Source organism: Acinonyx jubatus, chromosome A3 (genome assembly GCF_027475565.1).
Source record: "Acinonyx jubatus isolate Ajub_Pintada_27869175 chromosome A3, VMU_Ajub_asm_v1.0, whole genome shotgun sequence".
NCBI lineage: Eukaryota > Metazoa > Chordata > Mammalia > Carnivora > Felidae > Acinonyx > Acinonyx jubatus.
The window spans coordinates 29,554,787-29,570,692 of record NC_069388.1 but is presented as its reverse complement, the minus strand read 5'-3'; the positions used below and the strand labels follow the sequence as shown (position 1 = coordinate 29,570,692).

Genomic DNA, 15,906 nt, shown 5'->3' with positions numbered 1-15,906 from the left:
CCAACTGCTAGGTTCAGGAGTTGGTATACAAAAATCTATGCAATGCTAAGGTTTTGTCTCCCTCACTCATGGCTTCTAGGAGCCATGTGGCATGATCCCATCTATTGTAAAAATGTTTAGAAACCAATTTTTAACACCCATAAGCCTTTGCTCCAGTTATTACCAAATAATTCTGGATAATAAAATGAAGATAAAAAATGAATATATCCTAAGTGCTTCCACGATTCAGACAAAATGAGATTTCAAATTAATTAAATTTTAAGAAAAGGATAAAAACATACTTCCTTTGGAAAAACATTCTGATTTTAACTTTTCTTCTTGTGCTTCAGTTGCCAACTCCCAGGAGATGCACTGAGATGACCCTGTGTCCCACACACACCGGATGCCAGGCCCTGCCGCTAGACAAGCAGCTTCACTCCGGTGTGCTTCACACTGTTCCGAGGTGAATACCAGGATGTCACTGAGGAGGAGACTATTGAAACCACCAAATACATACATGGTGCTACAGGGAGAAAAAAAAAAAAGCAGAGGCGTAGTTTACTGAAAGCTTCTATAAACAAATGCATGAAATGCTTCTTACAATCCTTAGACAAAATGTCCCCAAATGCCCATCAATTCGGGATGTGATGTGAATAAACAATGGTATATCCACACAATGAAACAGCAGTCGGTAGATGTAAAAAGGAATGAGCACGATTTCTACATACTGCTATGGAGTGATCTTCAGGATATATTGCTATGTGAAAAAAAAGGAAATGCAGAGAAAAGTATATATTGTATGTTACCATTTATCTAGTGAGGGGAGGGGAAAAAGGAAATCAAACACACACAGACACACATGCGCACACACACTGCTTTTCATTTTAAAAACAAGAACAACAAAGCTTTTCTTTGAAAAAAAATTTTAATGTTTATTTTTGAGAGACAGAGAGAAGTGCAAGTGGGGGAGGGGCAGAGAGAGAGGGAGACAGGATCTGAAGTGGCCTCTGGGCTGACAGCAGAGAGCCTGATGTGGGGCTTGAACTCATGAACCATGAAACCATGACCTGAGTCAAAGTGGGACACTTAACCCACAGAGCCAGCCAGGCAGTCCAACAAAGCGTCTCTTTGACTTATCTTCTTAAAAGGGTAGGACCAACTTAGTAGCAATGAATATCACTGGTATTTAGATTGTGGTATCTAAAAACCATTCTCTCCCCTACCACTTAAAAAACAAAAACAAAACATAAAACCCTAGGACTCTTTAGAGGCAACCCCTAGTAAGTCAGGTTTAAAAATACAAACAAGGGAAAAAAAAAAAAAAACTAGGCAGAAAAATCAGCAGTGGTACACTGGGGGAGAAAGACTCTACTGAATCAGTCTAGACGAGACACTAAACAAACAGCAACAACCCACAGTGGTGAAGGTGGGGAAATCAGAATCCACATCTGATATTACCTAAAATGTTTCCGTTTCAATAAAATGTTACAATATATGCAAAAAAAAAACACAAAAAAACCCAAGAATGTGAACCAAATAGAGGAAGCAAAACAGTCCATCAAAACCGTCTCTGGGATGGCCCACATGTTGGACTCAAGAGACAAAGGCTTCAAATCAGCTATTACAAATATATTCAAAGAAAACTGTCTGAAGAATTAAGTCAAAATAGGATATGAGTGACTCAACAGGTAAAGAATACCCATAAAGAGATACAAATTATAAGGAACAGTTAAAAGGAAGTTCTGGAGTTGAAAAGTACAGTAAGTGAAATGAAAAATTCACTAGAGGGACTCAGCTGACTTGACCTGGCAGAGGAAAGAAACAGTGAATTTAAAAATACATCAATAGTACCATAAGGGACTCTTAAATACAGAGAACAAACTGAGGGCTGCTGGAGGGGAGGTGGATGGGGGGATGGGCTAAATGGGTGATGGCCATTAAGGAGGGCACTTGTTGGGATGAGCACTGGGTGTTATATGTAAGTGATGAATCACTAAATTCTATTCCTGAAATCATTATTATACTATATGTTAACTAATTTGGATTTAAATAAAATCCAAAAATTAAAAAGAGATATATCAGTAACGATTATATAATCTGAAGAAAAATTTTTTAAATCAAAGAAAATGAAAAGAGCATCAGAGACTTGTGGGAAACTATCAAGCATCATACATAAGCATAATGGGAGTCCCAGAAAGAAAAGAGAGAGAACAGAAAACACATTAAAAAAAATAATGGTTGAAAACTCCCCAGATTTGATGAAAATTATTAATCTATACATCCATAAAATTCAACAAACTCCAAGTAGGATAATCGCAAAAAGATCCATACTTACACACATTATAATTAAAAACTGCTGAGGGAAGGTGGGCAGGGAATGGGCTAAATGGGTGATGAGTACTAGGAGGGTGCTTGTTGTGTTGAGCCCTGGATGTTATATGTAAGTGATGAATCACTAAATTCTACTCCTGAAAACAAATTAACTAATTAATTAATTAATTAATAAAAACTGCTAAAAAACCCAAACAAAGAGAAACTCTTGGAAGCAATAAAAGTAGGATAACTCATCACATACAAGAGAATCACACTAAGATTAATGGCTAAGACACAATGGAAGCCAGAAGGCAGAGGACTGAAATATTCAAAGTACAGAAAGTAAAAAGCGTCAAATAACATTTTTTTAACTAACAAAACTATCCTTCCACAATGAAACTGAAATAAAGACATCCCCAGATAAACAAAGACTAAGAAAATTCTTTGCTGGCAGGACTGCCTTACTGAGAAAGGGTAAAGTAACAGTAATAGTTGAAGACTTCAACATCTCACTCTTAATAATGAGAAAACAACTAGGCATAAAATCAACAAGGCTACACAACACTTGAACAACATTATCAACCAATTTGACTTAACTGACAACTATGGAACACTCCACCCAAATAGAATAACACATATATTCTTTTCAAGGGCACATGGAACATTCTCCAGAATAGACCATATATGCTAGACCATAAAAAAACTCAGTAAATATTTGTGTTTTTCCCCCCACTCCCTTCAATAAGTGTTTTTTTTTTAAGAAATCTTCAAAATATGTTCTCTAATCCCCAAAATGGAATTAAATTAGAAATCAACAGGCAGAAAGTCTGTGAACTCTACAAATATCTGAAAAACAAACAACATATTCTGAATAATCTATGGGTCAAAGAAGAAATCACAAGGGAAATTAGAGAATATTTTTAACTAAATAAAAACAAAAATATGCCATTTTAAAAGTTTATGGGATGGGATTAAAGTAGTGCTTACAGACAAACTTACAGCTTTAAACACATACATTGGGGGAAAAAGGATCTAAAATCAATAACCTTAAGAAACTAGAAAAAGAAAAACAAACTAAAGCAATCAGAAGGGAGAAAATGATATAGAAAAAAACAATAAAATATATACAAAAAAAACCGGGGGAAAATAAATGAAATCAATAGTTTGTTCTTTAAAAAATCAACAAAATTGACAATGCGTTAGAATGACCAAGAACATAGACGGAAAATAAATTAACAAAATTAGGAATGAAGAAGGGACATCATTGTTGACCTTATAAAGATTAAAAGGCATATAAAGAAATACTATGAACTTTTATGCCAACAAATTAGACAAGTCAAATGCAACAAATTCCTAGTAAGACTTACTACTGAAAGTGACTCATTCTTCAAAAAATTAAAAAGTAGAGCTACAACATGATTCAGCAATTCCACTTCTGGGTATATACTGCAAAGAAAGAAAGCTAGACTATCAACAACAGCCAAAGTGTGGAAAGAGCCCAAATGTCCATCGATGGGTGAATGGATAAAGAAGATGTGGTATATACATACAATGGAGTATTACTCGGCAACCAAAAAGAATGAAATCTTGCCATTTGCAACTACGTGGATGGAACTAGAGGGTATAATGCTAAGCGGAATTAGAGAAAGACAAATATCATATGACTTCACTCATATGAGGACTTTAAGATACAAAACAGATGAACATAAGGGAAGGAAAGGAAAAATCATGTAAGAACAGGGAGGGGGACAAAACATAAGAGACTCTTAAATATGGAGAACAAACAGAGGGTTGCTGGAGGGGTTGTGGGACGGGGGGTGGGCTAAATGGGTAAGGGGCACTAAGGAATCTACTCCTGAAATCATTGTTGCACTATATGCTAACTAACTTGGATGTAAATTTAAAAAAAATAAATTTAAAAAAAATAACTGAAAGCTACGACTCAAATACATATTTGTACATCCATGTTTACAGCAGCATTATTTGCAACAGGCAAAGTTGGAAGCAAACCAAGTGTCTACTGATAAACAGAATGTGGAATATATGCACAAGGGAATATTTATTATTCAGTCTTAAAAAGGAAAGAAATTCTGACACATATACAGCATGGATGAATGAACCCTGATGATATTCTGCTAAGTGAAATAAGCTAGCCACAACAATACAAACACTGTATGATTCCAACTAAAGGTACCCAAAGGAGTTAAATTCACAGAGACAGAAAGGAGAATGCTGGTTGCCAAAGACAGGGGGCAGAGCAAAATGAGGAGTTACTGTTTAATGGGGAGAGAGTTTCAATTGTGCATGATGAAAAAGTTCAGGAGATGAATGGCAATGAGGTTACACACAATATGAACACACCTAGTGCCACTAAACCATACGCTTAAAACTGGTTAAGATGGTAAATCTTACATTATGAAAATTTTATCACAATTAAAAAAAAAAAGCTAAAGAAACTGCTTAATAAAAAATAGAAAATCTGAATAGATAAACGTACCACAAGTAAAGAGACTGGATTACCAATTAAAAATCTTCCCACGAAGAAAAGCCCAGGCCCAGATGAATTCTACCAAGTCCCTGATGAATTCTATCAAACATCAAACATGTAAAGTAGTAATGCCAATCCTTTATGAACTCTTCCAGAAAATAAAGGGGGAAAGAATACCTCTCAATTTATTCTGTCCAGTATTAATCAGACAAATATGTCATAAAAAAACATAAAACGATGGAGCAATATCCCTCATGAATAAAGACGGGGGACATTTTTGAACAAGGACGTTTGTGGGTGATGGATATGTTGTCTTGATTGTGGTGATGATTTTACAAGTGTATCCTTATGTCAAAATTTATCAAACTATAGACTTTTAGTATATTCAATTTGTTGTGTATATCAGCTCCTGTTGTTGATATACATAACAGGCCATATATGCAGAATCACACCTATTCTGTGTGATTAACACAGAATAAAGCTGTTTAACAGGCCATATATGCAGAATCACACCTATTCAAAATAAAAGCAGTTGTGTAACAGCTTCAGGGAAAGTTCTTAAATGCTATCATGGAAGGCCAATGCCAGCAAATGATGCAGTCTGTATCACAAAGTATACTGGGCCATATCTGTCACATACATGGTATCTCTCTTGTGTGATGTGTGCTGGTACATCCTCAATCCTGCCATCCACTGTGCCAGATCAGAACCTGAAGAAAGAGTTAGGTTGGGGACTGTATAGACAGGAGACACAGCACTATCCTTAAATATAATAATCTCCTGCAAAAATCTGAAGAACAGAAACAAGATCAATCAGCAGAAGACAGAAGACAGAAGATACAAGTCGATTCTAGGTAATATAAAGGAGAACCCGCTAATAACTGGCGTCTGCAGAAAAGGAAGGAGCTTCCTTCTTAGGTGAGTTTTCCATCCCTGGACATGTTTAAAGGGGATGCCTGCATTAAGTGGAAGTTTTAAGCAGGTAACTTCCAGAACTCTTCCAACTCCAAGATCCTACAACGTGCCAGGAAGTTTAGAACTAACCCACAATGACGTGTCGAATAATTTACTCTCACTTGCCTCAATTTCCTTCAAATTAACACAAGACTAGTTTATTAAAGCATAAAGATTTTGTGGCTCTCTTATGTATTTGCCATATATTATATTTAAAAATTGACACATTTCACTTACCGAAAATGAGCCTCACATTTAATTTTTAATCTCATTATTGGATTAGTATCGCATTAAGCAGTCTGGATTCAACTAGTCAATCTGCTGCTTCAACCAAATAAGCTCCATCCCCCTCCTGGTGCAGCTGGTGTTTTCAGCAACTCTGAATCCATGTGGTCACACGTTGGCTATGGGAGGTACGCAGAGCCCTTCAAAAAGGCCTGGAGCCGGAAAAAGGTACAGCGGCATCTAGGCAGCCTCGGTGCCTCAGAACCAGCTCTTCTTCCCACCTCCCTCACAAAACCCACGAAAACAACAACTTAAGTGAGGCACAGCTCACCCAACGCTGCTCATCAGTTAAGAAAAACCACCACTTGGAATACGGGATACGAAGAAATGATATGAATCCAAGTTTCTCTTTGAGTAAATTCTTTCTCTCACAAGATTAAACTAGCCGTGGCCTCTCTCGTCATCCGCTGCCCTCCCCCAACCCTGCCCCACATGCACAGATTATTCACATACAGGCCCAAACATACCACTGGAATTACACAAAAATGAAAACCTTATTATAACCCAGGCAAGCCATTCCTAATTCTGATTCGTGGTTAAATTCTATCGTATGGTAAACTATCAACTTCTCTGAGTTTGTATAAAACCAAAGAATGTTTTAATAGAAGATCCATTTATCTGCTAGTTACCATCACTTACTAACAGCTGTCACGATTTAGCAAATGCCTATTATGTGTCAAATCCTGTGCCAGGAGAACCAAGGGCACAAAGATGAATAAAGCAGAGGCCCAGACACCCGTAGGCAAGAGGACGACAAAATGGCCCTGCGGCTTTTCAGATGAAAGCATCAGGAGGCATACACTAGAAAACTTCAGGGTTTTCCTACACTGATAAAGTACAAGCTTACAATTTAAGATGACACTTCGAATTAGTAAAGTTGTCAGTCTATACCATCAAATGTTCTCATAGGAAAACCATATTTATCACTAAATTTCAGCTAAGTTATTACTTCAAAAAGATGTCACCTTTTCCCAATATCTAAGTGTCTGAATTCTGTCGATTCTTCCCTCACGACATCCCCAAGACATGTTGCTGGCTCATTTTTCCTAATCCCAGGTCTCCATCTCATCTTGCATCGTAACAACAGAAATTTTGAAAGTCAAGGAAATCCTAACATAATGTTGGCGTTATAGCATTTAAAGAGTTCCAGGATTGATAAGGCTCAGAATTTTAGAAGGTAAAACAGACAACACTCATAACAGCTGAAACAAAATGGGGAAAGTTAAGAGCATGATTAGGCTGTTTAGGAAATCAAAAATCTTTAAAGCACAAAGTAAGCAACAGGCAGAGTGGCCATTCTGGATCCTCCTTCTCCAGGGGCAGATTCACGAAGAACTCTGTTAGCTCAGGCCATTTTTGAGCGATGCAAGGAAATGGAGTACAGACTTCAGATTATCCAAACACTACAGATTGATCTATATGAAGTTTCGCAGTCTTCCCATCTCTATTCCTCTACCTTGCCCGCCACTGAAATCTCTCTTTACCACTCAGATACAACTGTGAGAGACCTGACAACCCAAGTGGTGCAGACAACACGAACAGCGGAGGGCGGAAGACAGCAACTGAGCATAACTCTCGCTGTCCCATGAGACAGCACCAAACGTAGCATACCCCTGCAGGCCAACAAAACCACACCAACAAACTTGGCATCACAAGGAATTCAAATCGACATCAGATATTTTATTTTATTTTTTTCCTCTTTAAAAAAAATTTTTTTAATATAATTTATTGTCAGGTTAGTTAATATAACAGTGTATACAGTGTGCTCTTGGTTTTGGGGGTAGATTCCCGTGATTCATCACTTACAACACCCAGTGCTCATCCCGACAAGTGTCCTCCTCAATGCCCATCACCCATTTTCCCCTCTCCCCCACACCATCAACCCTCAGTTTCTTCTCTGTATTTAGGAGCCTCTTATGGTTTGCCTCCCTCTCTGTTTGAAACTATTTTTTCCACTTCCCTTCCCCCACAGTCTTCTGTTATGTTTCTCAAGTTCCACATATGAGTGAAAACATATGATATCTGTCTTTCTCTGCCTGACTTATTTCACTTAGCATAATACCCTCCAGTTCCACCCACGTTGTTGCAAATGGCAGGACTGCATCCTTTCTCATTGCCAAGCAGTATTCCTTTGTATATATAAACCACATCTTCTTTATCCATTCGTCAGTTGATGGACATTTGGGATCTTTCCATAATTTGGCTATTGTTGATAGCGCTGCTATAAACATTGGGGTGCATGTGCCCCTATGAATCAGCACTCCTGTATCCCTTGGATAAATTCCTAGTAGTGCTATTGCTGGGTCGTAGGGTAGTTCTATTTTTAATTTTTTGAGGAACCTCCATACTGTTTTCCAGAGCAGCTGCACCAGTTTGCATTCCCACCAACAGTACAAGAGGGTTCCCGTTTCTCCACATCCTCGCCAGCATCTGTTGTCTCCTGAGTTGTTCATTTTAGCCACTCTGACCAGTGTGAGGTGGTATCTCAATGTGGTTTTGATTTGAATTTCCCCACACCAGATATTTTAAATATAAATCAGGAAATCCGTATGTACAAAATTCCGTGAAAAACTAATGGGCTGAGGGAATCCTGCAAATAATACGTAAGTCCAACTCCACTATCTCATGTGTAACCTCACTTTCATTTTAAACACAAGAGAAAAGGAGCAAATGCTTCTTCTCCAATTAATTACCTGTTGTGTAAGACTGCCGAGTGGCCAAATCTGTTGACGTCATGATGAAGATCAGGTCTGGGAAGCACTGACCAGCGGTCACAAGCTAGGAGCAAGAAAAACGCATTTCAGAAGGAATTGCTATTCATAATCAGTTAGGAACTCGCATCTTCTTTGGGAAGAAGACCACAACAAGCACAACTCATAAAACGTATCTCTCAGTTTTTCTTAATCACACCATTATTTCGGAGGTAAAATACAGCAGCAGCAGAACAACAGGGCATGGGAGGCAGGACAATATGGCAATTCTAATTCACGAATGCATGTAACATCCTTGACACTCACATCACTCACTCTGTTGCCTATCACTTTTACCCACTAGAGTGTTTCTTAATTTGACATTTTTCAAAACTTATGTAAGTAAAATATGTGGGTTCCATAATTATTTTCCAGTTCAAACTTCACCTAGTTTTTTAAAAAGTCCTTGGGGTGCCTGGGTGGCTCAGACGGTTAAGCGTCCGACTTCAGCTCAGGTCACAATCTCGCGGACCGTGAGTTCAAGCCCCGTGTCGGGCTCTGGGCTCATGGCTCAGAGCCTGGAGCCTGCTTCCGATTCTGTGTCTCCCTCTCTCTCTGCCCCTCCCCCGTTCATGCTCTGTCTCTCTCTGTCTCAAAAATAAATAAACGTTAAAAAAAAAATTTTTTTTTTAAAGTCCTTTTCTAGGTTCCCTAGACCTACCGATGTTTCTGTTTTGTTGCATGTCAGCAACTTCCCTTCTGTACCTTAATCCAACTGGTGCTGCAGAACGCTGCCAACCTTACTCACACTCCCTCTCAGAGACACTCAGACATTCATACTCACTAAGCAAAGGTTCTTCCACTTGATCCAGACCTTTATTCAACTCTGACAATAACAGCTTTCACTTCCTTCTCTCCAGCCTAGACTCTGTGGTCTTCTTCACACAGAGAACAGAGGCCACCAACTCTCATAGCTTCCTGCCCACCCACCTTGCTTCCCTCCCTAAAACCACAGGATGGCGGGAACTGCTTTCTCTTGTTCCACCTGGCTTTCACCACAGCATTTAAATGTACCCAAGGAGGCACTCAACTTATGTAAGCCTTTTCTTCCCTTCACAGAGAAGTGGGTTGGGTTTTTTTCTCTTTTCTTTTTTCACTAAGACACTTAACATTCACGGTGTACATCTGACCTTACATCACTGCTATCTGGATTACTCCTCCTCCCTGACTACAGGCTAACGAAGGACATCTTTGTTGTCAAATCTAACAGGCCCTAGAGTCCTTGTTTTACTTAATTCCTCTGCAGCCATTGTTAACCGCTCCCTCACAGGTCACCAATCTTGCCTCACTTTCCTCCTGCTTCTCTGACATGTTTTCACAGTCTCCACTCTCCTTCAAAGTTCTTTATCCATCCATCCTCTGGCTGTCTGCTCATCCCTGATGACACATGCTCCCTAGAGGCTTGCCCCTGCCTAAGGCTTCCCACTGACCTCTGTATGGCTCAGTCCCACAGTCATCTCCAGCTGAACATGCACCTAAACCCAATTATTCCCTTCCTCCCAACCCAGTCCCTCTCCTTCTACTTCCAGCCTTGGTAAAAAGCACCTTCTACCATGGGCACACCAGATACCCAGCAATAGGGTACAAGTGCTGCCTAACTTCACCTAGCTGACTTCCTGGGGACCCAGCCTGGATGGACCATCCTCAAGAATTTGGACCTGACCTCAAGGTCCAAAGAATTTGGATCTGACCTCAAGAATTTCCCTGACCATAATCCTTACTCTCTTGAGTTAAAGAATGCCCAAAGATGCTTTCGTGTATTCTTCTAAGAGCAAGCAACACCCTGAATTGCAATTATATCGTCTGTTCTCTGCCTCCCCTACTATGAGTCCCAGCACTGTAATTTACTCATCTTACAATCTCCGAGCTTAGTGGCTGGCACATATATGTCTGTTAAAAAAGAACATCTGATGATACAAGAGAACTTCTAGTATTTGTTTTGCATGAACACATACTGCCCTCTTCTGGTCAAGTATATTACCACACCAAAATTTTTTTTAAAGTTCCATGTCAAAAAGTATTACATCAAGAATGTGTAAAACCAATTTTTAGGGAATGAGATAAAGCTATTGGTTAAACCAACTTAACACAATGCTGGTGGTAACAACTACGTAACACTATTATATAAGTCATTCATTTGTAACACAGAGGCTGCTCACCCCAACCCATCCTCAAAAATTAACATTCAACCAATTGATGGGAGTGACTTCACTTAATAGAACTCAATATAGAAAAATATCAAAAAATTTAAATAAAAATATAAACAAGAACTTAATATAGAAGTAATACTTTTTAATAGATGTGCAATATTTGTCATATGAATATAAAAACTAACATTTGGGGGGTGGCTGGGTGGCTCAGTGGATGCTTAAGCATCCAGCTTTGGTTCTGGTCATGATCTTGCAGTTGTGAGCGTGAGCCCCATGTGGGGCTCACTTTAGATCCTCTGTCCCCCTCTCTCTCTCTCTCCATTTTCAACTACCAATATTTTCAGTTTCTTCTAAAATGTTGTTTATAGGGTGCCTGGGTGACTCAGTCAGTTGAGCATCCGACTTCCGCTCAGGTCATGATCTTGTGGTTCATGGGTCACAGCCCCACATTGGTCTCTGCACTAACAGGTGAAACCTGGCTCAGAATCTCTGTCTCCCTCTCTCTCTCTTCCCTTCCCCCACTCATGCTCTCTCTCTCAAAAATAAACATACAGACATACATACACAAATAAAATGCTGCTTATAGACAAAAGAAGATTCTTCAAAACTAAAATGGCTTTGGGAAACTTACCAATGTCGTAAGCCATGAAATCTGAAGAGAAGCATTTGGCGCCATGGCTCATGGATGTGTCATTGTGTGTGTTTCCTCCAAACACCAGCATGGTTCCACTCACTATCACAGCTGTGTGCAAGTAACGGAAAAATCGGCTGTCCTTAAGAATGGTCCTTTTGAGTTTATTTAAAAATAATAAATACAAGGTTAGTTTTTTAGGATATTTATCATCTATTTGCTAATGCAAACACAACCAATTTCTTAACTTTAGAACCAAATGTGCAAATACTTCTAGATTTTTCCTTATATATAAGTAACTTTCTCAACAATAAATAAATACGTAAAACCTTAAAGGTCTATGAGAATTTTGACAAGGCACATTAAGAGTCTTAAAAATGATCATAACTTATGACCTTATAATTCCAGTTTCTGGGTAGAAATCACATAAAATACAGACAAAAGCTTATGTATAATGCCGTATTAATAAGACAAAAACTAGAAACCAGAACTTCCAACTGTTCAAGCTTAGTACACCCACACGACAGAGTATTTACACAGCCACTAAAATGACAGACATTTTAATGACTGACAGAATGTAAACTGGTATCCACAGCATGGTCTCAAATATGTAAGGAAATACAAAAAGAAGAGAAACCATGCTTTACATAATCACATTATTTCATCATTCAAATCTGCTTTACATTTATTAAAATTAGCATACTTTATATAGTTCAATTTATAAGAGAGGGAGTACTGCTCTAATTTAGGTCCTGAGACCACCTCTGTTTGATGATTTCATGTAATGACGCCAGTAACTAACCCCAATGATGACACTTTGGTCATCAAGAAAAGGTTAAAAAATGGATAGATTGTACTTAATTACAACAATGTGCATAAGCTCAGCTTTGTAGAACAATTGACTCCTCAGGATTCTGAAGAGCTAAAATTTTACAGTGGTACTGAGTGTATGAAAATTGAAAAACCAGTCAAAAAATACTAAGCATCTTCTAATCAATCTACTACAAAATTATAGAACAATGCAACAAAATAAACTAGCTACACTATTACCTTCTGCTTCTTTCCCAACTTTCCTATCTACAACGCTGAAGAGAATTATCTGCTAGGCCTGAAAACAAAAATATAACACAATATCTTACGGACAATTGCCAGAATTCACACCTTAGAGTAAAAGCTCAAGAAAAAGCACCCACCACATCTGGGTGTCCACATCGTATCTGTAGAGATCATCTGCGAGCCGGTATTTATTGGCGCTGAAAGCCTTGTAGCCGCCATGTACGTACAGGGCCCTGGTCCTGTAGTCATAGACACTGCTGTGGCCATAGCCCCCTTGGACAAGGGCACCCTGGGTATGTAATATACTCCATGTGTTCTTAGCTGGAAGGGGAAAACAGTTAAAGGCAAATGTTGCAGGCTCCTCCTCCCCTAATACTTTAAATGACCAATTAGTTTACAATGAGAGATTTCAGGAGACTTGATACATATGAATTTCTTTTACCTTTTAATTTTTAAAGGAAAGCCATCTAAAACTTATAACAAAACCAGGTGGCCAAACATCAACCTGTTAAATGATCTGATGGTCTAATATACCATGCAGGAAAATAATTACATTAAATTTAAAAGACTCAGATTCCCCTCAGTTGAACACTTAATACCCTGTGACCTTCAGTGACCAATACCCAGATGTACTTTATGGGCCTACTTTCTCAAACTATCAATTATGGGCAGTACTCCTGCACCAAAACAGCAGATATAATAAAATTTAACCAATGGAAAGATTACACATTAAGGGGAAATCACAGTCCATTAACCCAATCTCTAAAGGGTGGTCTAATTTTTTGTTGTTGTTGTCAGAATACTTGTAGTTCCAAATCACTTTTACTTATTTACTTTATTTCCAACACCTAAAGCATTTAGTGCCATCTTTGGCTCCTCGCCAAACTGACAGTAACAAATATATACTACTTAGCAGCAGCAAGGATCTGAATTTCAATAATATAGCAACATTTACTGCATTTCAAGATAAAGTACTGGGTCAAAGTTAGGTGGACTCTTGTTAAACAGTCAAAACAATATGGATAAAGGTTTTAAAAGAATCACTAGAAAAAGTACACCTACCCAAGTCATATTCCTGTACATTGCTTATATATCCATAGAGAGGGCAATGACCAAAGATGACCAGCATGACCACTCGGCCAGTTTTCAATGTGACAATGTGTGCTGAGTGCCCGACCACTGCATACTGCTCTTTGGCTTTAGGGGTCAACAACACCCATGATTCGTTATGAATATGGAACACTCTCAACTCATTGGTCACATTCCCTGTCGAATCAATTTTTCCTCCGTACATGTAAATTTTATCCTAGGGGAAAAAATGTAAACAAAATTCTAAAACACATCAAAAGGATCAAATCTGAGAAGGAAAAGGAGAAGTTCAAAACCTCAATATTATTCTTAGCTTAAAAAGTGCTAGTGAAATACACCTTTCAGTGACTTATTAGGAAAAGACCGGAGAAAGGAACAAGATAAAATGAAACAAATCATACTCTGTATCTCCCAACACTTCACTACTGTTCTTGGACTTCCTCATACAAGATCTCTAACGGTATAAAATGTGTTGGGAAGATAAAGTTGAAAAGTTCCCTTATCCTACCATAAACCACAAAAACAAGGAAATGAAAGTGATTATTCAGTTATATTGCAAGGTGGCTATTCTTGGCTAAACTTGCTAATGAACATAAAAGCTAATTTATACAGTATAAATTTTTCACCATTTAGTACTATAATCATAATACCCCAGTATAATTTGAGTCCATTAAAATCTCTCAGGTTAAATTGGTTTCAACTTTAATTTCCACTTACAACCTAGCCAATTAAATAGCTCCCCATACCCCACGAATAGTAAGTTTTCCCCCAACTAAAAACCAACACTGACGTCAAAATTATAGAGACAGAGAGTAGAATGGTGGTTGCCAGGGGCTGGGGGTGGGGGGTGGGGGTGGGATGGGAAGTTACTATTTAGTAGGCATAGAGTTGCAGTTTTACAAGATGAAAAGAGTTACAGAGATGGATGGTGGTGATAGTTGCACATTAGGCATGTATTTTATACCATTGAACTGTACACTTGAAAATGGTTAAGATGGTAAATTTCATGTTATGTGTATTTTACCACAATAAAAAAGATTAGAGACAAAAACCCAACATTACATAGCTTTTCAATCACATAATACAATAAAAAGTAAGTGTGGAAGACTTGAGTTTCTAGCTTAGTACAGAGTGGAGACATTTTACCTTGTATAATGCTAAAGAATGGCCATATCTAACAACCACATTGTTCACAGAACGGTTCAGGGCAAGCCACTCCCTAGAAGCAAGGTCATACCTACAAAACAAACATCATATTTTCACCCAAATGACAAAACAGAGTATCTTATACTTTTTTATTTGTGATATAATACAGTTTGGAGACGCTAATTAAACGTGCCATGCATACAAGAAGGCACCTCTACAAACAAACAAACCTAACATCTGGGTCCATGGGGCATATCAGAGCTTGGGAAGCAAGGCTGGGCTGCACAGCCCTAAGACGAGGAAAAAAATCTACTGGAAGTTTCTAATGCTTCCTGAAAACCTCTCTACACGCAGTCTAAATTACTTGCAAGTTGCATTATACTCAAGGGACATTTTCTGCCATAACTTCTCTTTCATTTAATCATGTGAAATTGAAGACAGGTACTGAAAAAGGAATGGTAATTAAGTAAAAGAAAACTCCCGACTTTTCCTTTACTTTATCTAATTGATTTTTTTAAAGTCGTATTTTCAAGGAAGCTGGATTATCATTTAACATTTCAATTACACTTATGGATTCATTTAAAGACTTTTAAAATACAAACACTAAGTAAACATCATTCCAGACATTTTTGATGCATATATATAGAAAAATACACTGACAATATATATTTATACAAAGGGGATCATGCTACAGTTGATACTTTAAATAGTGTCAATTTATATATAATTTAATAGAAAAAAGTCAAAAAGAAACCAATGCTATTGTTCTACTTTAAATAAATGTTTATTTTCTATGTTTCCCTGAATAATCCAAGTTTTTTTTATGAAAAGTTATTATGTAAACAAGAAAAAAGAAGAAAGTTTTATCAACAAAGTAGCAAAAAAGGAAACAAATAAATGTCCACCAATAGAAAAAGGATTATGTCTATATAATAAAAGTATAGAGTGAAAAATAAATACACTCAAACAACACATTCTCAACATAAATCTCAAAACAATCCTAAGCTAAAAAATCAAACTGCAGAATACTGTTTCTATAATGACTAAAAATAGAAAATTTATTAA

At 37.8% G+C, this 15,906-nt stretch overlaps 1 protein-coding gene across 5 annotated transcripts in view; it reads right to left on the bottom strand.

Moving 5' to 3' along the window:
- The window catches only part of ATRN (attractin), a 159,825-nt gene that overhangs the window by 81,617 nt on the left and 62,302 nt on the right, over nucleotides 1-15,906 (bottom strand). For all 5 annotated transcript variants that reach the window (XM_027069657.2, XM_015078127.3, XM_027069653.2 and 2 more), the window contains exons 7-12: nucleotides 14,842-14,932; nucleotides 13,669-13,912; nucleotides 12,744-12,927; nucleotides 11,551-11,705; nucleotides 8,713-8,797; nucleotides 282-502 (exon numbers count right to left, since the gene is read on the bottom strand). In XM_027069657.2, the coding sequence (XP_026925458.1) occupies nucleotides 282-502; nucleotides 8,713-8,797; nucleotides 11,551-11,705; nucleotides 12,744-12,927; nucleotides 13,669-13,912; nucleotides 14,842-14,932 (980 nt within the window). The remainder of the gene's footprint in view (nucleotides 1-281; nucleotides 503-8,712; nucleotides 8,798-11,550; nucleotides 11,706-12,743; nucleotides 12,928-13,668; nucleotides 13,913-14,841; nucleotides 14,933-15,906) is intronic.